The sequence below is a fragment of the Thalassophryne amazonica genome, chromosome 10 (genome assembly GCF_902500255.1).
Source record: "Thalassophryne amazonica chromosome 10, fThaAma1.1, whole genome shotgun sequence".
Taxonomy (NCBI): Eukaryota; Metazoa; Chordata; class Actinopteri; order Batrachoidiformes; family Batrachoididae; genus Thalassophryne; species Thalassophryne amazonica.
Genome location: NC_047112.1, coordinates 20,662,200 through 20,685,175, shown reverse-complemented (window position 1 = coordinate 20,685,175; position 22,976 = coordinate 20,662,200). Strand labels below are relative to the sequence as shown.

General features: G+C 39.9%; 2 protein-coding genes across 2 annotated transcripts; one reads left to right on the top strand and one right to left on the bottom strand.

The window, feature by feature from the left end:
• The first annotated feature begins 711 nt into the window (after positions 1–711).
• fam183a (family with sequence similarity 183 member A) lies at positions 712–11,606 on the top strand. Its single transcript, XM_034179531.1, has 4 exons — positions 712–887; positions 4,055–4,114; positions 5,334–5,437; positions 11,148–11,606. Exons 1-4 carry the CDS (start codon positions 758–760, stop codon positions 11,220–11,222), a joined length of 369 nt encoding a protein of 122 aa, XP_034035422.1. The 5' UTR covers positions 712–757; the 3' UTR covers positions 11,223–11,606.
• Positions 11,607–12,256: 650 nt separating this feature from the next.
• On the bottom strand, positions 12,257–17,757 carry ebna1bp2 (EBNA1 binding protein 2). The gene is made up of 9 exons (XM_034179530.1): positions 17,683–17,757; positions 17,122–17,205; positions 16,107–16,279; positions 15,897–16,020; positions 15,585–15,674; positions 14,517–14,592; positions 13,196–13,289; positions 12,939–13,110; positions 12,257–12,857 (listed from the first exon to the last, which is right to left on the bottom strand). Exons 1-9 carry the CDS (start codon positions 17,755–17,757, stop codon positions 12,810–12,812), a joined length of 936 nt encoding a protein of 311 aa, XP_034035421.1. The 3' UTR covers positions 12,257–12,809.
• Between the last annotated feature and the right edge of the window lie 5,219 nt (positions 17,758–22,976).

The window sequence follows — 22,976 nt, the reverse complement described above, 5'->3', positions numbered from 1 at the left end:
TTAACCAAAAGGCAAAACCACTTTTTTTTTAATTAAAAAAATTGCTTTTAGCTTCTTTCTTTTTGTTTAGGGTCAGAAAATCCAATATGGATCTGCATCTTCAATCGGCACAACTTTTAAATGGGATGCCCTTCCTGCTGTAACTCCACATGGCATGAAGAAAGGGCACAGGGTCTGGACCAAGAAGGTGCGAGCTGACCATCACACTGCACTGCAAGCTTCTGTATAATAAAAGGTCCAAAATGATGACCTTTAAATCAAAGCAAACAAACAAATAAATAATGAAAAATAGTTTTAAAAATGTGAACTAATATTGCAACAACCTTTCACCTATCCATCTATGTATGTGTCTATATTATATATAGGCAGACAGATAGCTAGATACACACACGTGTACAAGTGTAATTATGTAATCCACACGTGTGTTTTCCTATTTTTATTTTTGCTCAAATTTAAACATTTATTTCCACTTTGAGATAAACTGAATATTTTTTGCAAATAAGTCTGATTCGTTTTGCTTTACGGTTATTGAACAAATAACCGTACAAACAACGGTTCAACTCCTGCAGTCTGTGTTCAACGTGATGCGATGCAACTATCTGTGGAGATCTGGCGACATCGCGTGGAGGAATGTCGTCACTGCAGCAGCATGAAGAGTTTACCGTTGCTTGGTAACGCAACCTGTATTTCTTTGTTGTGAGGTTTTCGTCTAATTTGCGACTGAGCTCACATTCAGTTTATTACTATTCACGTGCCGATGATATATATGAACATGGCAGAAAAAGACGATATCGTCCATCAGAACAAGATTCACGAAGAAAGGGTGCGAAAGGAGAGAAGGTTCCAGAAACTGCACACGGAGTTCAACATCAGTCCGCACCGAAAATGTAAGCACGATTAAATCACTCAATTATATTAACGTAACACCGCACGAAAAATAAGCAAAGGCTATAATGTAGAAGACAACGTTTTTGTTTTTCGGACAAGTGTTTTTACAATATTCTCTCTCTCTCTCTCTCTCTCTCTCTCTCTCTCTCTCTCTCTCTCTCTCTCTCTCTCTCTCTATATATATATATCACACATGGAATCACTGGCCTCGGATGATGTTCATTCAGTTGTTTAATTTTGTAGAAAAAAAGCAGATCACAGACATGACACAAAACTAAAGTCATTTCAAATGGCAACTTTCTGGCTTTAAGAAACACTATAAGAAATCAAGAAAAAAAATTGTGGCAGTCAGTAACGGTTACTTTTTTAGACCAAGCAGAGGGAAAAAAATATGGAATCACTCAATTCTGAGGAATAAATTATGGAATCACCCTGTAAATTTTCATCCCCAAAACTAACACCTGCATCAAATCAGATCTGCTCGTTAGTCTGCATCTAAAAAGGAGTGAACAGAGAGCTGTTGCACCAAGTGGACTGACATGAATACTGAGTACTGTTTGTCACTCATTAAGTCCATGCCTCAGAGACTGCAAGCTGTTATAAAAGCCAGAGGTGGTGCAACAAAATACTAGTGATGTGTTGGAGCGTTCTTTTGTTTTTCATGATTCCATAATTTTTTTCCTCAGAATTGAGTGATTCCATATTTTTTTCCCTCTGCTTGGTCTAAAAAGTAACCGTTACTGACTGCCACAATTTTTTTTTCCTGATTTCTTATAGTGTTTCTTAAAGCCAGAAAGTTGCCATTTGAAATGACTTTAGTTTTGTGTCATGTCTGTGATCTGCTTTTTTTCTACAAAATTAAATGATTAAGTGATTCCATAATTTTTGCCAGGGGTTGTATATATGAATGAATATATATGAATATATATATATTCATTTTTCTGACATTAACATGCCGCTGTGTCAGAATTAAACCAAATCAGATCCTGTTAAAGTTCTTTTGATTAGTGTGTGGTTATGAAAAAGATGCCAAACTTGCTCGCAGCTTCTCTTATTTCCCAAATGTGGGAAATGCATTTATTGCTATGAAGCTGAGCAATCGTGTGGACCTGAGTGCTAAAGTGCCCTTGAGCACTGAACCCCAAATACTGCAGCTAGAGGTGGGCGATGCCAGGAATTTTGGTATTGATCGGATACCAAGTAAATACAGGTCCAGTATCGCCGATATACTGATACGATACGTTTTCATATTTAAGTTTCATAGAGCCAAAGGATCCAAAAGACCTAGGATAGAATTTCACCAAACATTGTACGTGACAACAAAATACGTTATCATCACAATTAACATTTTTGTTTAAAAAAATATCACTCAACACAACTTAAAACAAAATCTCCTAAGGTAGAGGGCTGACAAACCACAATACAAGGGTGCGCTGCTTCGTGTTGTGTGACACAGCGCAGCTCTGCTCTTACAGACAGAGAGTAGACTTTGATGAATCTGCGTGCACAGCAGTCAGTGCATGCGGGAGAGAAAAAAAGCTTGAGTATCGATCTTTTTACACGAGGATCGTTCAGTATCAATACCAGCGTTGGTATCGATATTAGGAACGATCCGCCCACCTCTAACTGCAGCACCTTCTCTACACATCACCCCCACATAAAGAAGCCCCGTGAGGCCAGTGGGTATTATCAGTTATCAAGTTGTTCACCAATGAATATGGCTTTATACACCCTGAAGAAAACCATACTCCCTGAGGCCGAATGGTTTTCTGAATGGTTTATGGTTTATGGTGTATGGTTTTCTGAAGGGTGTAAAAAGCCATATTCATTGGTAAAACAACTTGATAATGATTTTATCATATACCTATAAATGATAAATGTTGTATGGTTTTCTGAAGGGTGTAAAAAGCCATATTCATTGGTAAAAAAAAATAGAATGTATTCCTATAAATAATTATGATGGCTTTTAGAACTAAAAAATTTAATTTTAACGATCAACCTACGAGGTTGGACACGTAAGAAATTATTAATAGTGACTGACTTGTATTTTACAGTTCCTCTGACCGCACCTCTTCGTCATGGCGCCGCTTCGCTGTCCGGATTGGCTGATTACTCGGGTGGTATGAAAAATATTACCTGTTCGCGAAAAGGGTGTATTGGTATTTATTATTTAGTGTTTTATCCAATCATATTGGCGTATCATTTATAGGTATATGATAACAGTGGTTATCCCCAGATAATGTAGCCTGAAGTGGATCAGAGTCGAAAACACAACTCCCTCTGGACAGGACATCAGTCCATCACAGGTTACTTCCCCAGCCGAGGTCAGGACCCGTTTACAGCTGAGACATGTGGCATGACCAGGAATCAAACTCAGGTCTATGTACTGATCACCCAACTCCTTACCCCACTGAGCTACCTGCTCCACAACCCCACCAAGGTTGATCCTGATAGTTTGGATTAAAAAAAGTGATAGCTATATATATACATAAAAAACGTAAATTCCTTACATTTTATCAAATTCCATCACAAAGAAATGTAATTGGGGTTGATGGTTTATAATTTAAACATGGACTTGATAATAAACCGCTTAATTAAATTTTAATTTAACCAGGTTAGTCCCATTGAGATCAAAATCTCTTTTGCAAGGGAGACCTGGACAATGATCAGGTTTCCAATTCACCTAACCTGCATGTCTTTAAATGTGGGAGGAAACCCCAGCACCTGGAGGAAACCCACGCAAATACGGGGAAAACATGGAAACTCCACAGAGAAAAGCCAGGTGGGAATTGATCCCATGACCTTCTTGCTGTGAGGCAATAGCGCTAACCACTAAGCCACCCACTGTGCTATTGACAACCAAACAACCTGCATAAGGGCGTCACACTGCCTCAACTCTAATTGGCAGATGCCATGTCGCATTTACATAAAACAGACTTTGCCTGTTTTGGCCCCACCTAGTGAAGAATATAACATCCACTTGTCTCTTGATGCTGTAAAACAGCAACTCTGAAAATGAATAGCAGCTGGTCACACTGCCTTTGTTTCGTGTACTTCATATATATATATATATATATATATATATATATATATATATATATGTATATATATGTATATATCTTTGAGACCACATTGTAACAAACTTCTCCACGTTGCACCTTTTTAGTGCATGTTCTGCCAGATAAGCCGATGTCGAAGAAAGTGCCTGAATTGATGTTGGAGAATTGTAAGTAATTCATCCTGTCAAATAATCACATGCACATATTTGGAAGTCAAACCACATATATACTAAAATGTCTGTAAAGCATGCATAACAACAAATACCATGTTCACATGTTCAGTTGATGTGACCTGGATCTGATTTTATTGCCTGCATGTGACACAGTAGTGTGAACATGTCAGATCAGATATTTTTCACGGGAACTGGGTCTGTTGTATATGTGGCACTAATTCTGCTTCAAATTTGACATCAGGTAAAGCAACTGATGCAAGAACACATCAGATATGAACATGTCCACAAACATATTAAGACTCTTCATAAATGTTAAAATAACGGGCCGCTGATAGGATTCTCCGTCAGCATGCTCTGGGCAGAAGACAGATAAAATGTGGGAAACACTCCCAAACTAAGTGACAGGGAAGTCTGTCACGTTTGTGAGAGGAAGAGGGAGGAAGAGTACATGCAAACATGAGTGGATTATGTAATTTTATGTAACGGCTGAGTGGATCCTTGTCATTTGATTGGTGCTTTGTATGTCACGTGACATCGATTATTTGTCCCATTTGTGTTGCATTGCATTTAGAGTGCAGTTTGGTTCCATTTAGTGTGCAAATTTGGTTCCATACTTTTGGTACCATTGCATTCTGCTCGCTCACGCGCACACACTCACTAGGCAAATCCTCTGCGGTAGGCCGTCGGGAGAAATGAAGACCTGTTAGGAGGAAGTTAGAATGAAAAGCTGGACAAATTTCTGACGTGATTTTTTTCGCTGCACTGAGGAAGTACGCAGTCTTTTTTGGAGGAAGTGCACGCGTACACAAGCTGGACAGCGCTTAGCTTTAAAACAAAGATGGCGGAGTTTGTAAAGCTGAAAAGCTGACATGATTTTTCGCTGGACTGAGGAACTACACGAAGTCTTTTTTTTTTTTTTTTTTTTTTTTTGGAAGCACAAAGTCAGTGCACAGCATCACCAGATGACACAAGTTCATGTTGGACTTTAGCACCAGTGGAACACCAAAATCCCTTTTAAGTCCCTTTTCTGTTGTTTATAAATTAATAAAATATCAAATGACAAGGATCTATTTTAGTCATTATATTAACAAATAATGAATGTTTTTACATTTTTTTCAATGGAACGACTATTTCATGAGGTGAAAGCTGGAACTCATAAACATTCATTATTTGTATATTGAGAGATTTCTACTCACTTCCTAACATTTTCCAGCCGATTACCTCGATAAGTTCCACGAAGCTCAGAAGGAACCCAAAGAGAAATACACACATCCACAGACTGAGAGTCAGGAGATTGGATGGGTGTCAGCACCACTGGTAAGAGAAGACGACACTGAAATGAGTCATGTTCCCTCAATGTTTGGAACTCCTGATTTTTTTAATGTAGTTTTACCCTAATTAGCATAAACACCATCTGCCACAACATTGTATTATTTTATTTTTTATCACGACGGAGTGGATCCTTGTCATTTGATTGTTGCTTTGTATGTCACATGACATGGATTAATTCATCCCATTTGTGTTGCATTGCATTTAGAATGCAGCTTGGTTCCATTTAGAGTGCAAATTTGGTTCCATATGTTTGGTACCATTGCACTCTGCACGCACACGCGTGCATGCGCACACGTGCTTGCAGACGCGTACACACATGCGCGTGAACACGCCCACACATGCTTGTGAACGCACAGTGGACTCATCTCTGTGCTTGTTCTGTTAGACCTCAGTGCTGCTTTTGATACTGTTGACCATAAAATTTTATTACAGAGATTAGAGCATGCCATAGGTATTAAAGGCACTGCGCTGCGGTGGTTTGAATCATATTTGTCTAATAGATTACAATTTGTTCATGTAAATGGGGAATCTTCTTCACAGACTAAAGTTAATTATGGAGTTCCACAAGGTTCTGTGCTAAGACCAATTTTATTCACTTTATACATGCTTCCCTTAGGTAGTATTATTAGACGGTATTGCTTAAATTTTCATTGTTACGCAGATGATACCCAGCTTTATCTATCCATGAAGCCAGAGGACACACACCAATTAGCTAAACTGCAGGATTGTCTTACAGACATAAAGACATGGATGTCCTCTAATTTCCTGCTTTTAAACTCAGATAAAACTGAAGTTATTGTACTTGGCCCCACAAATCTTAGAAACATGGTGTCTAACCAGATCCTTACTCTGGATGGCATTACCCTGACCTCTAGTAATACTGTGAGAAATCTTGGAGTCATTTTTGATCAGGATATGTCATTCAAAGCGCATATTAAACAAATATGTAGGACTGCTTTTTTGCATTTACACAATATCTCTAAAATCAGAAAGGTCTTGTCTCAGAGTGATGCTGAAAAACTAATTCATGCATTTATTTCCTCTAGGCTGGACTATTGTAATTCATTATTATCAGGTTGTCCTAAAAGTTCCCTAAAAAGCCTTCAGTTAATTCAAAATGCTGCAGCTAGAGTACTGACGGGGACTAGAAGGAGAGAGCATATCTCACCCATATTGGCCTCTCTTCATTGGCTTCCTGTTAATTCTAGAATATAAAATTCTTCTTCTTACTTATAAGGTTTTGAATAATCAGGTCCCATCTTATCTTAGGGACCTCGTAGTACCATATCACCCCAATAGAGCGCTTCGCTCTCAGACTGCAGGCTTACTTGTAGTTCCTAGGGTTTGTAAGAGTAGAATGGGAGGCAGAGCCTTCAGCTTTCGGGCTCCTCTCCTGTGGAACCAGCTCCCAATTCAGATCAGGGAGACAGACACCCTCTCTACTTTTAAGATTAGGCTTAAAACTTTCCTTTTTGCTAAAGCTTATAGTTAGGGCTGGATCAGGTGACCCTGAACCATCCCTTAGTTATGCTGCTATAGACGTAGACTGCTGGGGGGTTCCCATGATGCACTGTTTCTTTCTCTTTTTGCTCTGTATGCACCACTCTGCATTTAATCATTAGTGATCGATCTCTGCTCCCCTCCACAGCATGTCTTTTTCCTGGTTCTCTCCCTCAGCCCCAACCAGTCCCAGCAGAAGACTGCCCCTCCCTGAGCGTGGTTCTGCTGGAGGTTTCTTCCTGTTAAAAGGGAGTTTTTCCTTCCCACTGTAGCCAAGTGCTTGCTCACAGGGGGTCGTTTTGACCGTTGGGGTTTTACATAATTATTGTATGGCCTTGCCTTACGATATAAAGCGCCTTGGGGCAACTGTTTGTTGTGATTTGGCGCTATATAAAAAAAAATTTGATTGATTGATTGATTGACATGCACACACAAAACAAATCCACTGTGCTGTCTGGAGGCTGTTAGTAGGAAGAAAGAAAGAAAAGCTGGACTCATTTCTGACGTGATTTTTTTTTTTCCTCTGCACTGAGGATGTACACAGTTGACCAAGCCGGTTGCTTGTGTGTGCGCGCACGCAGGGGAGAACAACACAATGATTTGATTGAGCTAACTGACGCTGCATACACACACACACACAAAATCCACTCCACTGTAAGCCATCTGGATGCATGAAGACCTGTTCACATGAAACAATGTGATTTTTGGCTGGACTGAGGAATTACACAGTCTTTTTTTTTTTAATGGAAGTCTGAAATCAGTGCACAGCATCACTGGACTACGCGTTACAGTGGAAAACCAAAATGTAAGTCCCTTTTCTGTTGTTTATAAATTAATAAAATATCAAATGACAAGGATCTATTTTAGCCATTATATAAAACAAATAATGAATGTTTTTACATTCTTTGAATGAAACAAATATTTAATTCAGTGAAAGCTGGAACAAACCATTCAACTCAGCTTCGCCTCATTGAATGGTTTGTTCCAGCTTTCACTGAATTTAATATTTGTACCATTGAACTCATAAACACTCATTATTTGTATAATATCGTATTCAAGCAGTCCTGAATTATGTTTCTTGAAATAATTTGTTGACAGTTAGAACCATTAGCATGTTTGCAAATGCCACTGTAACATTAACACCTTGTGATTGTAAGGTATTAGGGTTTGGAAGTAATGGTAGTGCAAAAACAAAAAAATAAACTTAATCCTTTCTACCAGTATATGCACCAAACAAGCCTTAAATATAATCAGCACATCTTTATCCTGTGGAGTACCTATTGTATTAGTATCAAGTGTCTATAGCATGCATTTGGTCTTTCACTTCATCCTCATTAATAAACATTCATGCACCAAATAATCCAAAAGTACAATTAACTCATCTAGTCCCTGTGGTGTAAATACAGCAGGGCTCTTCAACTCATTCCACAAACGGCCGAGAGGGTGCAGGGTTTCATTGCATCCACCCACTCCACCAGGCGATTTCACTCATTAACTGATTCCAATCTGCTCAAAATGATGTTAATCAGTGAAATCACGTGGTGGAGTGGGCGGTTGGTCTGACTGACTCTCAGTCGATCAGACTGACTAAACAATGCCTCAAACCTCAAACAGCGTAAATGTATATAACTTTGGCGGCGTTTACCCATTCATTTATATAGAAGCCTTCATTCTGTGCAGCAGTGGTTCCTTGTTTTTACGGTCCAGAATTTGCCTCCAGTGAGTTAGAGAAATTGATCTTTTGCTGTGGATTTTGGAGGCTGTATGTACTTGTGTGCCAGGAAACTAGCTTTGACAAGCTCAGAACAAAAACAGCTTAGCGACATACACAATGTGAATAAAGTAAGTTCTTTTGACTTTTCCCTTTTTCTCCCCATTTGGGATCACCACAGCAAATCCACTATGGATCTGCCTGTTGATTTGGCAGGTATTTTACACCAGGTGCCCTCCCTGATGCAACTCCACATCACATGGAAAATAGGCAGTCTTGAACTGGTACCCTTTCACTCTGGAAACAAGCTCATGAATACAGTAGTGTTCAGAATAATAGTAGTGCTATGTGACTAAAAAGATTAATCCAGGTTTTGAGTATATTTCTTATTGTTACATGGGAAACAAGGTACCAGTAGATTCAGTACATTCTCACAAATCCAACAAGACCAAGCATTCATGATATACACACTCTTAAGGCTATGAAATTGGGCTATTAGTAAAAAAAAAAAAGTAGAAAAGGGGGTGTTCACAATAATAGTAGCATCTGCTGTTGACGCTACAAACTCAAAACTATTATGTTGAAACTGCTTTTTTTAGCCATCCTGTGAATCACTAAACTAGTATTTAGTTGTATAACCAGTTTTTCATGATTTCTTCACATCTGCGAGGCATTAATTTTGTTGGTTTGGAACCAAGATTTTGCTCGTTTACTAGTGTGCTTGGGGTCATTGTCTTGTTGAAACACTCATTTCAAGGGCATGTCCTCTTCAGCATAAGGCAACATGACCTCTTTAAGTATTTTGACATATCCAAACTGATCCGTGATACCTGGTATGCGATATATAGGCCCAACACCTTAGTAGGAGAAACATGCCCATATCATGATGCTTGCACCACCATGCTTCACTGTCTTCACTGTGAACTGTGGCTTGAATTCAGAGTTTGGGGGTCATCTCACAAACTGTCTGCGGCCCTTGGACCCAAAAAGAACAATTTTACTCTCATCAGTCCATAAAATATTCCTCCGTTTTCTTTAGGCCAGTTGATGTGTTCTTTGGCAAATTGTAACCTCTTCTGCACATGTCTTTTATTTAACAGAGGGACTTTGCGGGGGATTCTTGCAAATAAATTAGCTTCACGCAGGCGTCTTCTGTCACAGCATTTACAGGTAACTCCAGACTGTCTTTGATCATCCTGGAGCTGATCAATGGGTGAGCCTTTGCCATTCTGGTTATTCTTCTACCCATTTTGATGGTTGTTTTCCCATTTTCTTCCACGCGTGTTTTTTTTTTTTTTTTTGTCAATTTTAAAGCATTGGAGATCATTGTAGATGAACAGCTTATAATTTTTTGCACCCGTGTATAAGTTTTCCCCTCTCCAATCAACCTTTTAATCAAACTACGCTGTTCTTCTGAACAATGTCTTGAACGTCCCATTTTCCTCAGGCTTTCAAAGAGAAAAGCATGTTCAACAGGTGCTGGCTTCATCCTTAAATAGGGGACACCTGATTCACACCTGTTTGTTCCACAAAATTGACGAACTCACTGACTGAATTCCACAGTTATTATTGTGAACACCCCCTTTTCTACTTTTTTTTTTACTAATAGCCCAATTTCATAGCCTTAAGAGTGTGCATATCATGAATGCTTGGTCTTGTTGGATTTGTGAGAATCTATTGAATCTACTGGTACCTTGTTTCCCATGTAACAAGAAATATACTCAAAACCTGATTCTTTTTAGTCACATAGCACTATTATTCTGAACACTACTGTATGAGTCAATTGTTGCAATGGTAATACGACGATACACTTTATTGTCCCCTCAGGGAAATTTGTCTTGGACTCATAAGAGCCGAATTTATAGCCTCTTTTCTTCCTATTGGTCGGTCTGAGTATTCCACAGTAGGATGATGGAAAAACAGCTATTTTCCTTTCTGCTGTGTTCCGCATAATGAAATAATTTCATGTTGAACGCTAGATGGCACCTTGCTGATGTAGAAAGGTGTTATGTTGTACGCTTTCAAGTTCAAACTCAGCAACGTGGAACATGGGAAGTGTCAGTTTATACTCAGCACTGAAATTTTTTTTTTTTGCAGGCATGCATGCATGCATGGTTTTAGATTGATTTTTGGATGGTGCATATAAATGTTTAGGCTACCACAGATTGTTCGAGAAAGCACGTCTTGTCTCATTTACATGGCTTGATGCAGTTTTGGTAACAATAATACATCAGAGTACAACAGCGGACTGGAGCACAGCAGCAGTGCCGTGTGTGACACAAAAAACATTTTCTGCAATAACAGAGTTTTAAATGTTAAATATAAACGTGCCCATTCTGTTTAGAAGCCCATTTTCAACAGAACTAATCCTGAGATACAAGATGCAAAATATTCCCATTATTATGACAAAACTGTTTTATTCAAAAGTAATCATGTCTGATGTAATAGTTTAATAAATGCTAATTATGTCCCTTTTCTCCACAGATCCAGATGAACCTCGAGGACAGGAGATTCAAATTCCACAGACAGAGCTCAGACATAACAAAACAAAACAATTGATCTGTTACACCAGTGTAATGAAAGAAAAAAAAAAATTTTCAGTGACAGCCATTTTCCTCTAGTTTTTTTTTTTTTCAGTATTTTCAGCAAATACAAAATCAAATTACAACCTGAGGATTTTTTTAATCTATTTACACTGAAAGACAATTTTAGCTTACTGCCATTGGGAAGAAATGAGGGGAATAAAATGTTATTGCAAAACATATCCCAGGTAACATCTATTTATTCACTTTTTTGTTGTTTTGTGTATGTTTGACTGAGCATGTATTAATACTTTTATACGCCCATGAGTGGGACATTCCCAGTGAGTGAAGCTTCCTGTGACTCGAGCTAGTCAAAATTCCTCAAAGGTCATGTGTTCCACAAGAACCTGGACTTCTGAAACAGCACAGACAGTTCGCATCTGTTAAGGACAGAACTTTCACCGCCACCCCCACCAGTATGGCTGCAAAAAGTCAGTATCCTGTTGAAGTTTCATCTCCCAAATTAAGAAAAACCTTGCAGAGGAAACATTTGCAGAGCTCTACAGAATGCACACTTGCACATATATTAACGAATGCGAAAGAGCAACGCTGACAGCTGCTCAATATTATAAAATGCCATGTCACATGGGAGAGAATCAATACATAATGGGGAAAACACTGCTAAAGAAAATGCCGCACCAAAGAACACTGAAGGTGGCTTCAAACTATAGTCCTGATCTGAATTATTACCACTCCTGAATTTTAAGCAGAGAATTTAAAATATGTTCAGAAATAAATGCAAATTAACAACTAAAAATGTTTCACATTGTGAATTTTTTTAAAGACATACTGCGTGCGACCATTAGTGGCACACTGACAAATTTACAGAATATACTCATGTGTGTGTGATTGGTAAAGCAGGGTGCAGTGCAGCTTTTGTCTGTTGTGTGACCAGCAAGAACTGATTAGAATCAAACCAAGAACGACTCTTGAAGTTCAAATCAATTCTTGAACTGGAGTTGACTTTGGAAATAAGGTAGCCAACAGGATGCAGAATTACGATTCTAAAACTTGCACAGCCCTGATGACCAGTTCCGCAGCTTCATTGGTGGAGTGGGACACAATCTGTTTCTTCAAAACCAGATGTGAAATTTTTGCTGCAGTATACCAGATGGAATTACAGGAGATTTGAGCCAAGATTTGATGTTTTAACATCTCTCATTTATCTAAGCTTTAGAAAAAGCCTAATAGCCTATGTTTTATGAAGATTTTAAGCTGAAGCAATCCAGATTTTTTTTTTTTTTTCAAACCAGAGGTAAAAATCTGACCCAACCCCAAGTCAACATTCATTTTTAACCTCCCCTGCAGCAAACTCCATGGGCGAAGAGAATTCTGTAATCCAGTTTGTCTCCTGTGTGTGGTCTTTACACGTTTTCCTTCCTGAGCAAAACTCCGGTACACATCGTCAGTCTCATCAATCCAAGTGCCGTTTACGGCAGAATAAACACAAAGTGGAGACGACGTGGAGTCCATGTCTCCTGGCTGAGAAGCAGGTCCATCAAATCCTGCCTGAAAGTAAAGTCCAACTCCAGCCGCTCCACAGCGCCTCCATCAGCTCCAGCTTCTAGGAACGAGCTCTCATCTTGTTCCGTACAGACTTCCCCGGGCGTTTCTGAAACCCACAGTAAAACGAGATGAGCTCCCTGAAAGTACAACCTTTATGAAATTAATCTGCTGCATGTGTGCAACTCACGTTTTGCTTCCTTCCTTTGCCCTTCTTCCCTCCTTTGGCAGCTTTCCCATGAGCTACCTTGGAACGGAAGCTGGAGACGTCGTCGTAGCTCTCCTTGGTGTTCCACTTCCTCCCACTCTTCTTGCCACCAAAACCAAACTTCTGATTCTTGTATTTCCTCTTGGCGCTGGGCCTGTCAAGTTGCAAATCAAATTCACGTTTGTGACAAAAGAATGTAATGTGAAAAAGAAGTTGTGACATTTAGGACAGAACTTCACCCCTTCTTGTTTGCTGCTGATTTCTTGGAGGCCTGAGAAGAGCTGGCAGCCGTTTTTTTGTCTCCTTCCAAGAAATCCAATTTATCTGTCATTCCTACACATGGGGATCAGAAAGATAAAAGTTCACAATAAATTGAGAAACAATATAGACAGATACACAACCACAGTTTCCTGACAATAACATATCCCTTGCCTGTTGACAAGACAGGCTACGGACACATTATCCATGTGGTCTTCAACCTCGAGGACTTGAAGAGCAAATGGATTCATTTCATTTTTATGTAAATGTGTCCACAACTCCTAAAAATGCTTTGTGTTTCTGAAGCATTAAACTTCAAACTACCTTCTCAGTGAGGGCTGGTGCAGAGCAGGGTTCATTACGATCCCGAAGACAAAGCAAGGATCGATACCGAGTGTACGCATCCCAACGGCAAACAGACCTAAACGTTTGGCTGTTTTAGGTTGCTTTACTACATGTCGCGGGACAGCCTGATAACAGCCATCCCTAGCACTCTATCTTCTGTGAGTATTTTTTTTGAGAAGTAATTTTTATAGGGTAGAATCAGCTTGGGCTTTCTGTGTTTTTCCCCTCTGGCTCATGAAGCAGGTAGCACCTCCCTGAAAGAACATGCTATGTTCACCCTGTTATATATGGTGTTGACAGACAAACACACACAAGCCTAAAATGTCAGTCACAATATGACGGCGTGAGGAAACATATGAGTAATGTTTACAAAATTTTGATATCCGTCTGTGTCAGTTTTTGTTCTGTAGAAATCTTTTTCTCATTCATTAAACGTGCTGCTTCTCAGGTGATGTCCAGCGAGTCCGTTAAAAAGTTTTGTGCGTACTAAAAACTTTGAGCAGATATCAGACAGAGAACTTTTATGGTGGTTGCATGTTTGTTTACAGTTTTGTCCTGTACTTGTTTGTTATTTCTACAATAGTCATGCGTTCATATCCTGTGGCTATCCGGTGAGTATGGCTGGGCTTCTGATTGGCCAAAACTCCAGTGCGGGTGTGAATTCAGCATGATGGGAGAGAGGACGGTTCGTGACACAGCAAGATCCAGTGTGGCTGTTCATTTTTACTTAACAGAAGGAAAAGACAGCGCAGCTGTGTGCGTGTGGATCTGAATATCAGAGCGCACTGGGTAGATTCTATTGGCGAGAAGATACCGCCATGAGATCACCTTCAGAATGAAGTTTAATCTGTAGATCCTCAAACTTCCTGGTGTATTTTATTTTTCTCCTCAACAACACATTATTCACCTAACGTGTGCAATCGAAGTCATTTACATTAGTTCTCTCCAAGAACCCACCTTTCTGGTATTTCTTGACAGCAGACATCATCGCCTTCTTCTCCTTCTGTCTCTTCTGAATCACTTCCATTTGCACCTGGAAAACAGTCACAACTAATATTAACTCCTGACAAGAGAAAAAAAAATTGACAATAGAATACCGCTTAAAATACTAGACACTCTGCCTGCTCAACCTCTCTGTAAATGACAACTTGAAATAATTTGTATGCATGTAAACAGTATACACATGTTGTCATAGGAACATGAGAAAAAAAAGACAACAATGTAACAAGTGGTACCACATTATATTGTTTGGTTACTGCACAACAACAAAAAAAAGATGCAGTGCTAATCCACCCTGTGAACTCAAGCAAGGTCATGACTGCACGCTACAGAACCAAAAGTTCAAACTAACAGACTTTTGGAAGAAACAAAACTTTAAAAAAAATGAGAAGATTCTGTTCTGTTGTTTTTACACATTTTCCAGAAACAAGACTCCAGAGTGACATTTTGTTTTTAATTGAGGCAAAGTTCACTGACTGAACCCTGTGGAATCACGTGAGGTTTGTCAAAGAGGAAATCTTGCCAAATTCAGAACCGTGGTAGTTTCAAACTGTGGTATACCGTGACTATGGCAGCCCTCCCACACCTGCATGCTTTTCAATGCTAATTATTGCCATAATAAAATGGCACCTTTATTACTCTTTATATGTAAGCGGGGACGTTAGCCTGCATGTCTCCCATCAAGGTCTCAGATAAAGGCCACTGGCACCCCATTCTCCTTTTACACCTGGAGTTGCGTCAGTAAGAGCATCCGCCATAAAATATACCAAATCAACATGCAGATCCGCTGTGACGACCACGAGCAAAACAAAGACGTTTTTCCATTTCACAAGCATTTACATAATATGCTAAGAAATTCTGGAAAGTGATGAAAAAGTTAAAATTTTAAATGTTAATGTAATGCCAAACTGTGCATTGCAAGATTTTGGGCACCCCTAATTTATGTGCTCATGCAGCCAAATGTACCAGTACAACCATAAATCATTCATCTGAAGCAACAAAGCGAGATGCAAAGCAGCTACACACCTTTTTGCCAAACTTCCTCTGCTCACGCAATTTCTTGGCCTTCTCCGACCTCTCCAGGATGGCCTGCTTAGCAATCAACTTTTTCCTGATCTGAACAGAAAAAAGAAAAGAAGAAAACATACACATGACAAAATTTTAAGAACATGTGTGCGCCTTGTAAGGGAGAGGAGGGTCTTGCAAAGTAGGATGTTTTGTGTCATCTTGAAAATGATGCAAACAATGACCCTCACAGGTCTATTTTTTGGACAGAATGTCGTCACGTACTTGTGTGACATTGTCAGATGTCTACATCTACACAGAGGAACAGCTGACCTTCTGCATGTGCTGGTCTGACTTGGTCATCTCTGCAAAGTAGTCCTCAGGCCTCTTTGTAGGGATATCAAGGTGATTCAGGAGGGGCAGCGCCTCCAGTACTGCAGCCTGAGCTTGGCGGTAGCTATAAATAAGCCCCCCCCAAAATTTTTAAAAAGTTCTAATTTAAAATTACAGCTTTAATGTGTGTGTCAGATCATGTTTACTTACAAAAACATCTCCCTCTGGAAGTCGTCGTCTGCATTGACATCTCTATTTGTCACATCTGATGCTTTCCCTTCAGCCTTTGAAAGAACATCCTCAACAGGCCGATTGGTCAGGTCTAGTCTCTCCACCCATGGTAGGTCTTTACGGAACTCAGTGAGGCACTGTTTGAGACCCACCTGCATGTGTCACCAACAGGTCATTGATGGTCAAAGAACAACCACACTTAACAGTGCACTCCATTTCAAAAATTGTAATAGCCCTTCATTTTTGTAATAAAACACTCATCAGAAGTTGGAGGTCAATTCTTCGTATAGCAATAAAGGCAAAGTCAACCCAGAACACATTGCATCGTCAACATCCGTTGTGTGTTTTTTTTGGCAGACAGTTGGACTTCTGGTGACTTCCCCAAAGTGAAGTTTCAGTTTGTAGCACCTGGCAGCTTTGTTTCATTTCTCCATACAAGAACGCTACACCAGTTTATCAGATTTTGGAAGCGTGCAACCTTGAAGGCCTGAAGAGGAAGCGGCGGCAGGTGACTACAGCGGCCGGCTGTTTGAGATATCAAAAGGATGGCTGTGGTTGAACAAATGTGATGATGGCAATCAAATGTTTAATGATTGTCATTTCAAACTTGTGCAATTTGGGCGTATCAAAGTTGTGTAAAGTCAAGAGCAGCACTGGACAGCAAAAACGTGATGATGCCGATCTGATGTTTACTGACAGTCATGTCAAACTTGTGGAACTTGGAAATATAAAAGCACACAAATGCATGCGAGGCACTAAGCAGCGCCAGACAGCAGGATGATATTGTACGTGGTCGTTCTTCTACTTCAGAAGTAAAATCAGTGGGATGCTGTTATGTTGCAGGATTACAACGCAACCAGGTGGCAGCACAGCAAACTATAAATCTAAACTAAATAAAATAATAATAGTGCGCCCCCTACACTGGTTCCTAGGTGACTATATGTGATAGGAGGAATGACAGAGACAGAGACGCTTCAGTCACAAAGTTACTCACCCTGTTATTGACAAAGGTTTTGGGTTTATCCAACACAACATTCATCCCTGGTTTCAGCAACCCTTTTGCAAAAGCTGCTTGAAGCTAAAAACAACAGAGGTGATTCAGCAACTTCTACTCCAAATGTATATACTACCAAAAACAAATAAAGACAAACAGAGAATAAAATATTGTTTAATAAAGAAAAACTATTTTCTGGTTCACAGTTCAAAAAGTTGGGGATATTTTTTATGTTGTTTGATGCCAAAACAGGCCAACCAATAAAACAAACTAATTTGAAGATCAGTTCATCACAAGTTATTAATGTATAGGCGTAGTTCATTTTAAACTGGCTTATAAACAGCTCGTTACAAACAGGTAACATATGTACTCGATTTAGTTAAAACTGCTCTGGTTCTAAAGACTTAGATTCGTTTAACATCTTATGGACGAAACCATTAACTCGTCAAAGCAGAAATCTTGAGTTAGAATGTTTGCAAATTATTTCACAGTACTTTTCTCTGAGTGTACCTAGGGGGCGCTACACTAATCTACGATCTTGAAGTTAGCGTGCTAACCCACCTCATTGTCTGATAACTCAACGTCGTCCTCCTCTGACTCCAAGTCGAGCTGTGATTCTTCATTTAGTGGCTCCATGATTCTGTTTTCCACAGTCACAAAACGGAAATATGCGGGGAAAAAAATGTTTTAAAAATGACCAGAACAGCTATAACGACGCGCTGCCGGAGCCATTCACGTGGGGAAGCAGGAAGTCACTGTGGTACAGTCCCACCAACTAAATCCGCCGCCAGAAACCATAGACACACAGCACACGATAAAAAAAAAAGTTCCGCCTATGATTTATTTATTTTTTTATTATATACTTTTAAACGCCGTGTTTTCTTTTGAACCAAGACATTATTACATTTGGACATAAATGGAATCAGTTAAAGCTCGCTAAACTGCGCTGTGACCAAATGCAGATTCATGGTTTGTCTTTTCGTTTTCCCCTTGAAGATACACAACGCAACATGACTCAAACATTTTACATATATATATATATATATATATATATGTGTGTGTGTGTGTGTGTGTGTGTGTGTGTGTATCTTGAATGCATTTGCATATTCAGATATGGGAGGAGTTTGGTGCGTGTGCACGTGTGCTAAATTCCACGTTCAGTGAGACGTAGAAGCCAAACGTGCGTGGATTCATGCCTACGCACACTTTGATACATTTGAATATATTTGTGCTTCCGCCTGATTCAGGGTTTTGGCGTACGCCAACTTTTAGTAGGAAGTCATTGCAAGTCTTTGTACATGAGGCCCATGGCCTGCTCTTCAACATCTGAATTGATTTCAGGGTGTAAACAAACTTTTTTGTTTTAATCAAGCAAATTATAATTTAAGATGCTTAGAGTTAAATAAGTAGGTACATAAGCAATAGTTCGATAACTGGATTTTTTATTCTACATTTTTGAGAATTACAGTTCTTATTATATATTATAAATTTTGCTACATGCTGCAGATCAAAATTGGAATCAAGTGTCTCACAGAAGGTAAATCTAGGAGCATGTGCTGGTGGTTTGCTTCGCTGCATCCACGACGCCACGGAACCGCCTTGGGTCCTGGATGGCAACCACCCAGACAGACAACATGTTATCACTGAGCATTATTTTTTTTCCCGAGTTCATAACTCATTTTTTTCATGACTAGATCAAATATAAATGTCTGCAGTGTTGACTGTGGATGTGGAGATTTGGTCTGCAGAGACGGTCATAACGGTAACCAGAGAACTCGGCCCTGGTGAAGAACTCAGCCCGGGTTAGCGGTAGGGGTAGCCCCAGTCTCAGTCCACACCTGGGGGCAAGTAGGCAACGGACCGACTACTAAAACACCTTGTAGGCTTTAATCAAATGGTTCCCAAAGTGGGGGCCGTGCCACCCCAGGGGGGCATTGCAAGGCAAATCAATTTGGTTTGTTACAAACTCTTTCTTGCTGTTGGATTTTGACGTATGCCTTTGCTTTTTATGATACATTATGCAATCAGAACACTTAAAATATTTATAGTTTGTTGAAATGGACACAATCAGTTGAGTTATATATATATATATATACATATACATATATACATATATATACATACATATACATATATATACATACATATACATATATACATACATATACATATATATACATATATACATATATATACATATATATATGTGCCGCATGGCGCAAAGCAACGCCGTGATGAAGCCTCACAGGACATGTTGGGGCATGTCCAGCTCATGCTCAATTTCTTGGATAAACACACGACTGAAAAGCAACCGACAGCCGTCTGAAATCCACCTGAAAGCCGTCCTGTGAGACCAACACGGAGGTGGTTTTGTGCCGCGTCATGAACGGCTCCGTGGCGCGTCCCTCCGCTTTTCTTTCCATGAAAAAAACTCCTGTAACAGTGGAATGTGCTGAAAAAGTGCTGATGTCCATGCCTTCTGCCTTTTTGTGAAAGTCAGACAATGTCCCGGATCAACAAAGCCTTCACGTTGGAAATGATCTGGTTGTTTCAGCGGGGTGTGAGCCTGTCGATCGGCGCTGGGAGCGCGGCGCGCTCTCAGCAGTTGTGGGCCGTCCTTAAAGCGGCAGTAACACTCCTTAATCTGTGTAATCCCCATAAAATCGTCCCTGAAAGCCATATTAATTTTCCGAACGGTGTGCACCTGGAGGTTTCTCACAGTTTCTGGGAAGAAATTGATACAGCAAAGCTCCAAATTGTTCAGACATTTATTCGCAATAAAAAAAACGACGAGAGGGTGGACCAGTGCTCACTCAAAGCCTGCTCACAGGCGAATGACACAACCAACAGGCGTGAAAAAACTCACGCATGCGCACGAAGGTTCAAGCTTGGCTGATGCAATCACATGATTCAAATCCATATGGTTTTTGAAAAAAATAAAAAGGTCGGATACTTTTCTAACAGACCTCGTATATATATATATATATATATATATATATATATATATATATATATATATATATATATATATATATATATATATATATATATATATATATATATATATATATATAACTCAACTGATTGTGTCCATTTCAACAAACTATAAATATTTTAAGTGTCCTGATTGCATAATGTATCATAAAAAGCAAAGGCATATGTCAAAAAAAAAATATATAATATATATATATATATATATATATATATATACACACACACACACACACATATATATTAAATTTCTGATTAAATTAAACATTTTTATGGTTTCATTCTATGCTGCATCTTTTGGAGTGTTTTTGAATGACAATAAAAATAATCTTGATTCTTGAACTAATATTTTTATAGTTCTATAGTCCCATTACGTATCCCATTATCAGTGGTGGCTGCGGCCTTAACGCTCCAACACAAAGTTACTAGAAGACCAGACAGGGTGTACATACTGCAGGTTTAACTGCCTGTCCAACAAACAGATATTCAAAACATTAAATGGTTGGTTTTCACATTCATCATTCCGTCAGAAAGTACACAAGCCTGACAGAACGATGCTAACTGTAGGTTTGTTCCTGAAAACTAAACTTTGATCCTGACCACTCACATTTGTTAGTTACCTTTGATCCTGATTACCCATCTTTGATTCCAACTGCTGAACTTGGATCTTTGAACCTAGATGTGACGGCTGTGCTTTGATCCTGTAATTGGGATCAAAGCAATTAGGATCAAGGCATGAATATTGAACGATTATCCTTATTGCTGAAATTTGATCTTGATCACTTAAATTTGATGCTTATCTTTGATCAGGATCGCTCATCTTCTATTCTGCTTGCTGAACTTTGATCTTTGAACCTTACCATGAAGGTTGTACTTGACTGTGGAATTGGGATCAAAGGAATTACGACAAAGGCATGGATCATGAACTTTGGTCCTAATTACTGAATCAATCAGCATTACACATTATAGATTCAAAAGAAACCAGGTCAGAGATCACAGTCCAAAAGGAGGCTCAGGATAGAAGAAATCAGGAGTAAAGATCAAAGAGCAAAAGGTATTATCCACCTTTTTGATTCAGAAAACCTTAGTGAAAGTCTTCCTTCACCCAAGTCCACCAAATGTCACTTAAATCTCTTGAGTAATTGTGCCTTTTGCCACCACCAGTAGTAAATCCTCTCTAAGCCCTGAGGTCCGTTGGTGCTGGATTCTGTAGCGTCAGGCAGATGAGTCTTTGACTCTACCTGGACGGGACACCAGTCTGACACAGGTTACTTCTTAAATGTGGTGCAATGTGCTTAAAAAAGCAATGTACAAGTGAAACAGAAACCGTACCGACTATACATTGTGAATTTTATCCAAAATATAGTCTTCTGAGAACAGACAGGCATAAGATACCATCCTCTTTTGCATTTTCTCTTCTGGATCCTCAAAGCAAAAAAATCTGATGGATTCCTTTGAGGTTGGGCTCTTTCCATACTGATAAAAATCCCTTTACAATTTGTACTTTCACACCTTTAATTTATCCATTTACTCTACGGTCAAATTCCCATTCAGAGTCTCCTTCTAGACACCATAATTTCCATTTCTGTCATCAGAAATCGCCTGTGCCGGACGGAAATGAACCTCATTGAATTCCCATTAGTCTGCCAGTCATCCTGTCAGAATGGCAGCCTTCTTCCTGAAAGCAGAAAATAAGGTGGGTTCACTGTCAAGCTGCTCTCAGAGTTATTCCTGACTGCTGGAGCTCAGGACCAACACAGAACACACATCGGAACCGCTTTACCTGCTTTGGATACCATGTTCGGTTACCCTGAGGAGATGTGATCAAGGAAAAATAGTCAGGAAAACTCAATTAGTCATATTTTCAATCCGTCTTGATTGGCTATTGTTTTTTGATTCCTTAAATCATCCTTAAAGTGACCGCTGATGTTTTAGCTCCAGTTACATCACTTCTGTTGTTTGGGTCCTGTTTGAATCCAGTCACCCTCCACCGGCTGTCCACCTCCTGATAGATTCAAACCAGGCGCCTGATGCTTGTTTTGGTCGTTATCTCTATGAGTTCTCCTCATTCACACCATCTTTCACATGGGTACACTCATCATTGCAGTTATATTTTAGTATTCTGTGAATCATTATGTGAAAACTACAGTTTATGGGCAAATGTTTGGGGGTCTCTATCTGTAGCCCTTGGGTGCTCCCCATGGTTCCAACTGAGGTAGTGGCTTGTAGTGTGGGCGAGTGGATGATGGAGGAGTTGTATGGTGGTGCTCGTGATGGGGATGGTATGCTCCTTTGCTGTCAGGGGGACCCCGCTCTGGCAGGGTAGATCAGCCCCCCGATGGACAGATATGGTGCATCCCTGGAGCTGGTAGCTAGGGTGGGCTCTCCCCTTTGCACAGATGCAGGGATCTTGGCCTTGGAGTTGGGGGGATTGGACCGTTGATGGCTTTTGCCCCAATGGGGTATTGCTTTCTGTCTGGTGTTGGGACTGGGGGCCTGTGTCCTGTGTCTCATATTCACAGGGCTGCTTCATTCCTGTGTGCATGGAGTTTGATGGGCCATGCCACTACATCCACCACACCATGGTCTTGGGTCCTGGATAGGCAGACAACTGTTCCATTGCCACCTCTCCAAAGTAACCATTTATTATCAAAGGTGGAATATAGGCATCCTCTTGGCCTAGCCACTGGGGGGTCTCCAACACTGAGACACCTGCATGCTGGTACACATGTAAAGAAACACACACTACGTCCAAAACGTCATAGCTGACATTCTCTCACACTGCAAGTGACGCTCCTCATTCAAGTCTCCCCAAGGAACCAGTCATTTGACACAGAGCCATTCCAGCTGTACCAAAGATCCTC

Bases quoted from the DNA above. Each gene is read 5' to 3' on its own strand.
- fam183a (XM_034179531.1), top strand. From the start codon at position 758: ATGATATATATGAACATGGCAGAAAAAGACGATATCGTCCATCAGAAC. The intron at 4,115-5,333 runs GTAAGTAATTCA...AACATTTTCCAG, and splicing joins TGAATTGATGTTGGAGAATT to CCGATTACCTCGATAAGTTC. The intron at 5,438-11,147 runs GTAAGAGAAGAC...TTTTCTCCACAG, and splicing joins GATGGGTGTCAGCACCACTG to ATCCAGATGAACCTCGAGGA.
- ebna1bp2 (XM_034179530.1), bottom strand. From the start codon at position 17,757: ATGGAGCCACTAAATGAAGAATCACAGCTCGACTTGGAGTCAGAGGAG. The intron at 13,290-14,516 runs GTGGGTTCTTGG...CCCCATGTGTAG, and splicing joins TGTCAAGAAATACCAGAAAG to GAATGACAGATAAATTGGAT. The intron at 12,858-12,938 runs GTGAGTTGCACA...TGTGGGTTTCAG, and splicing joins GCAAAGGAAGGAAGCAAAAC to AAACGCCCGGGGAAGTCTGT.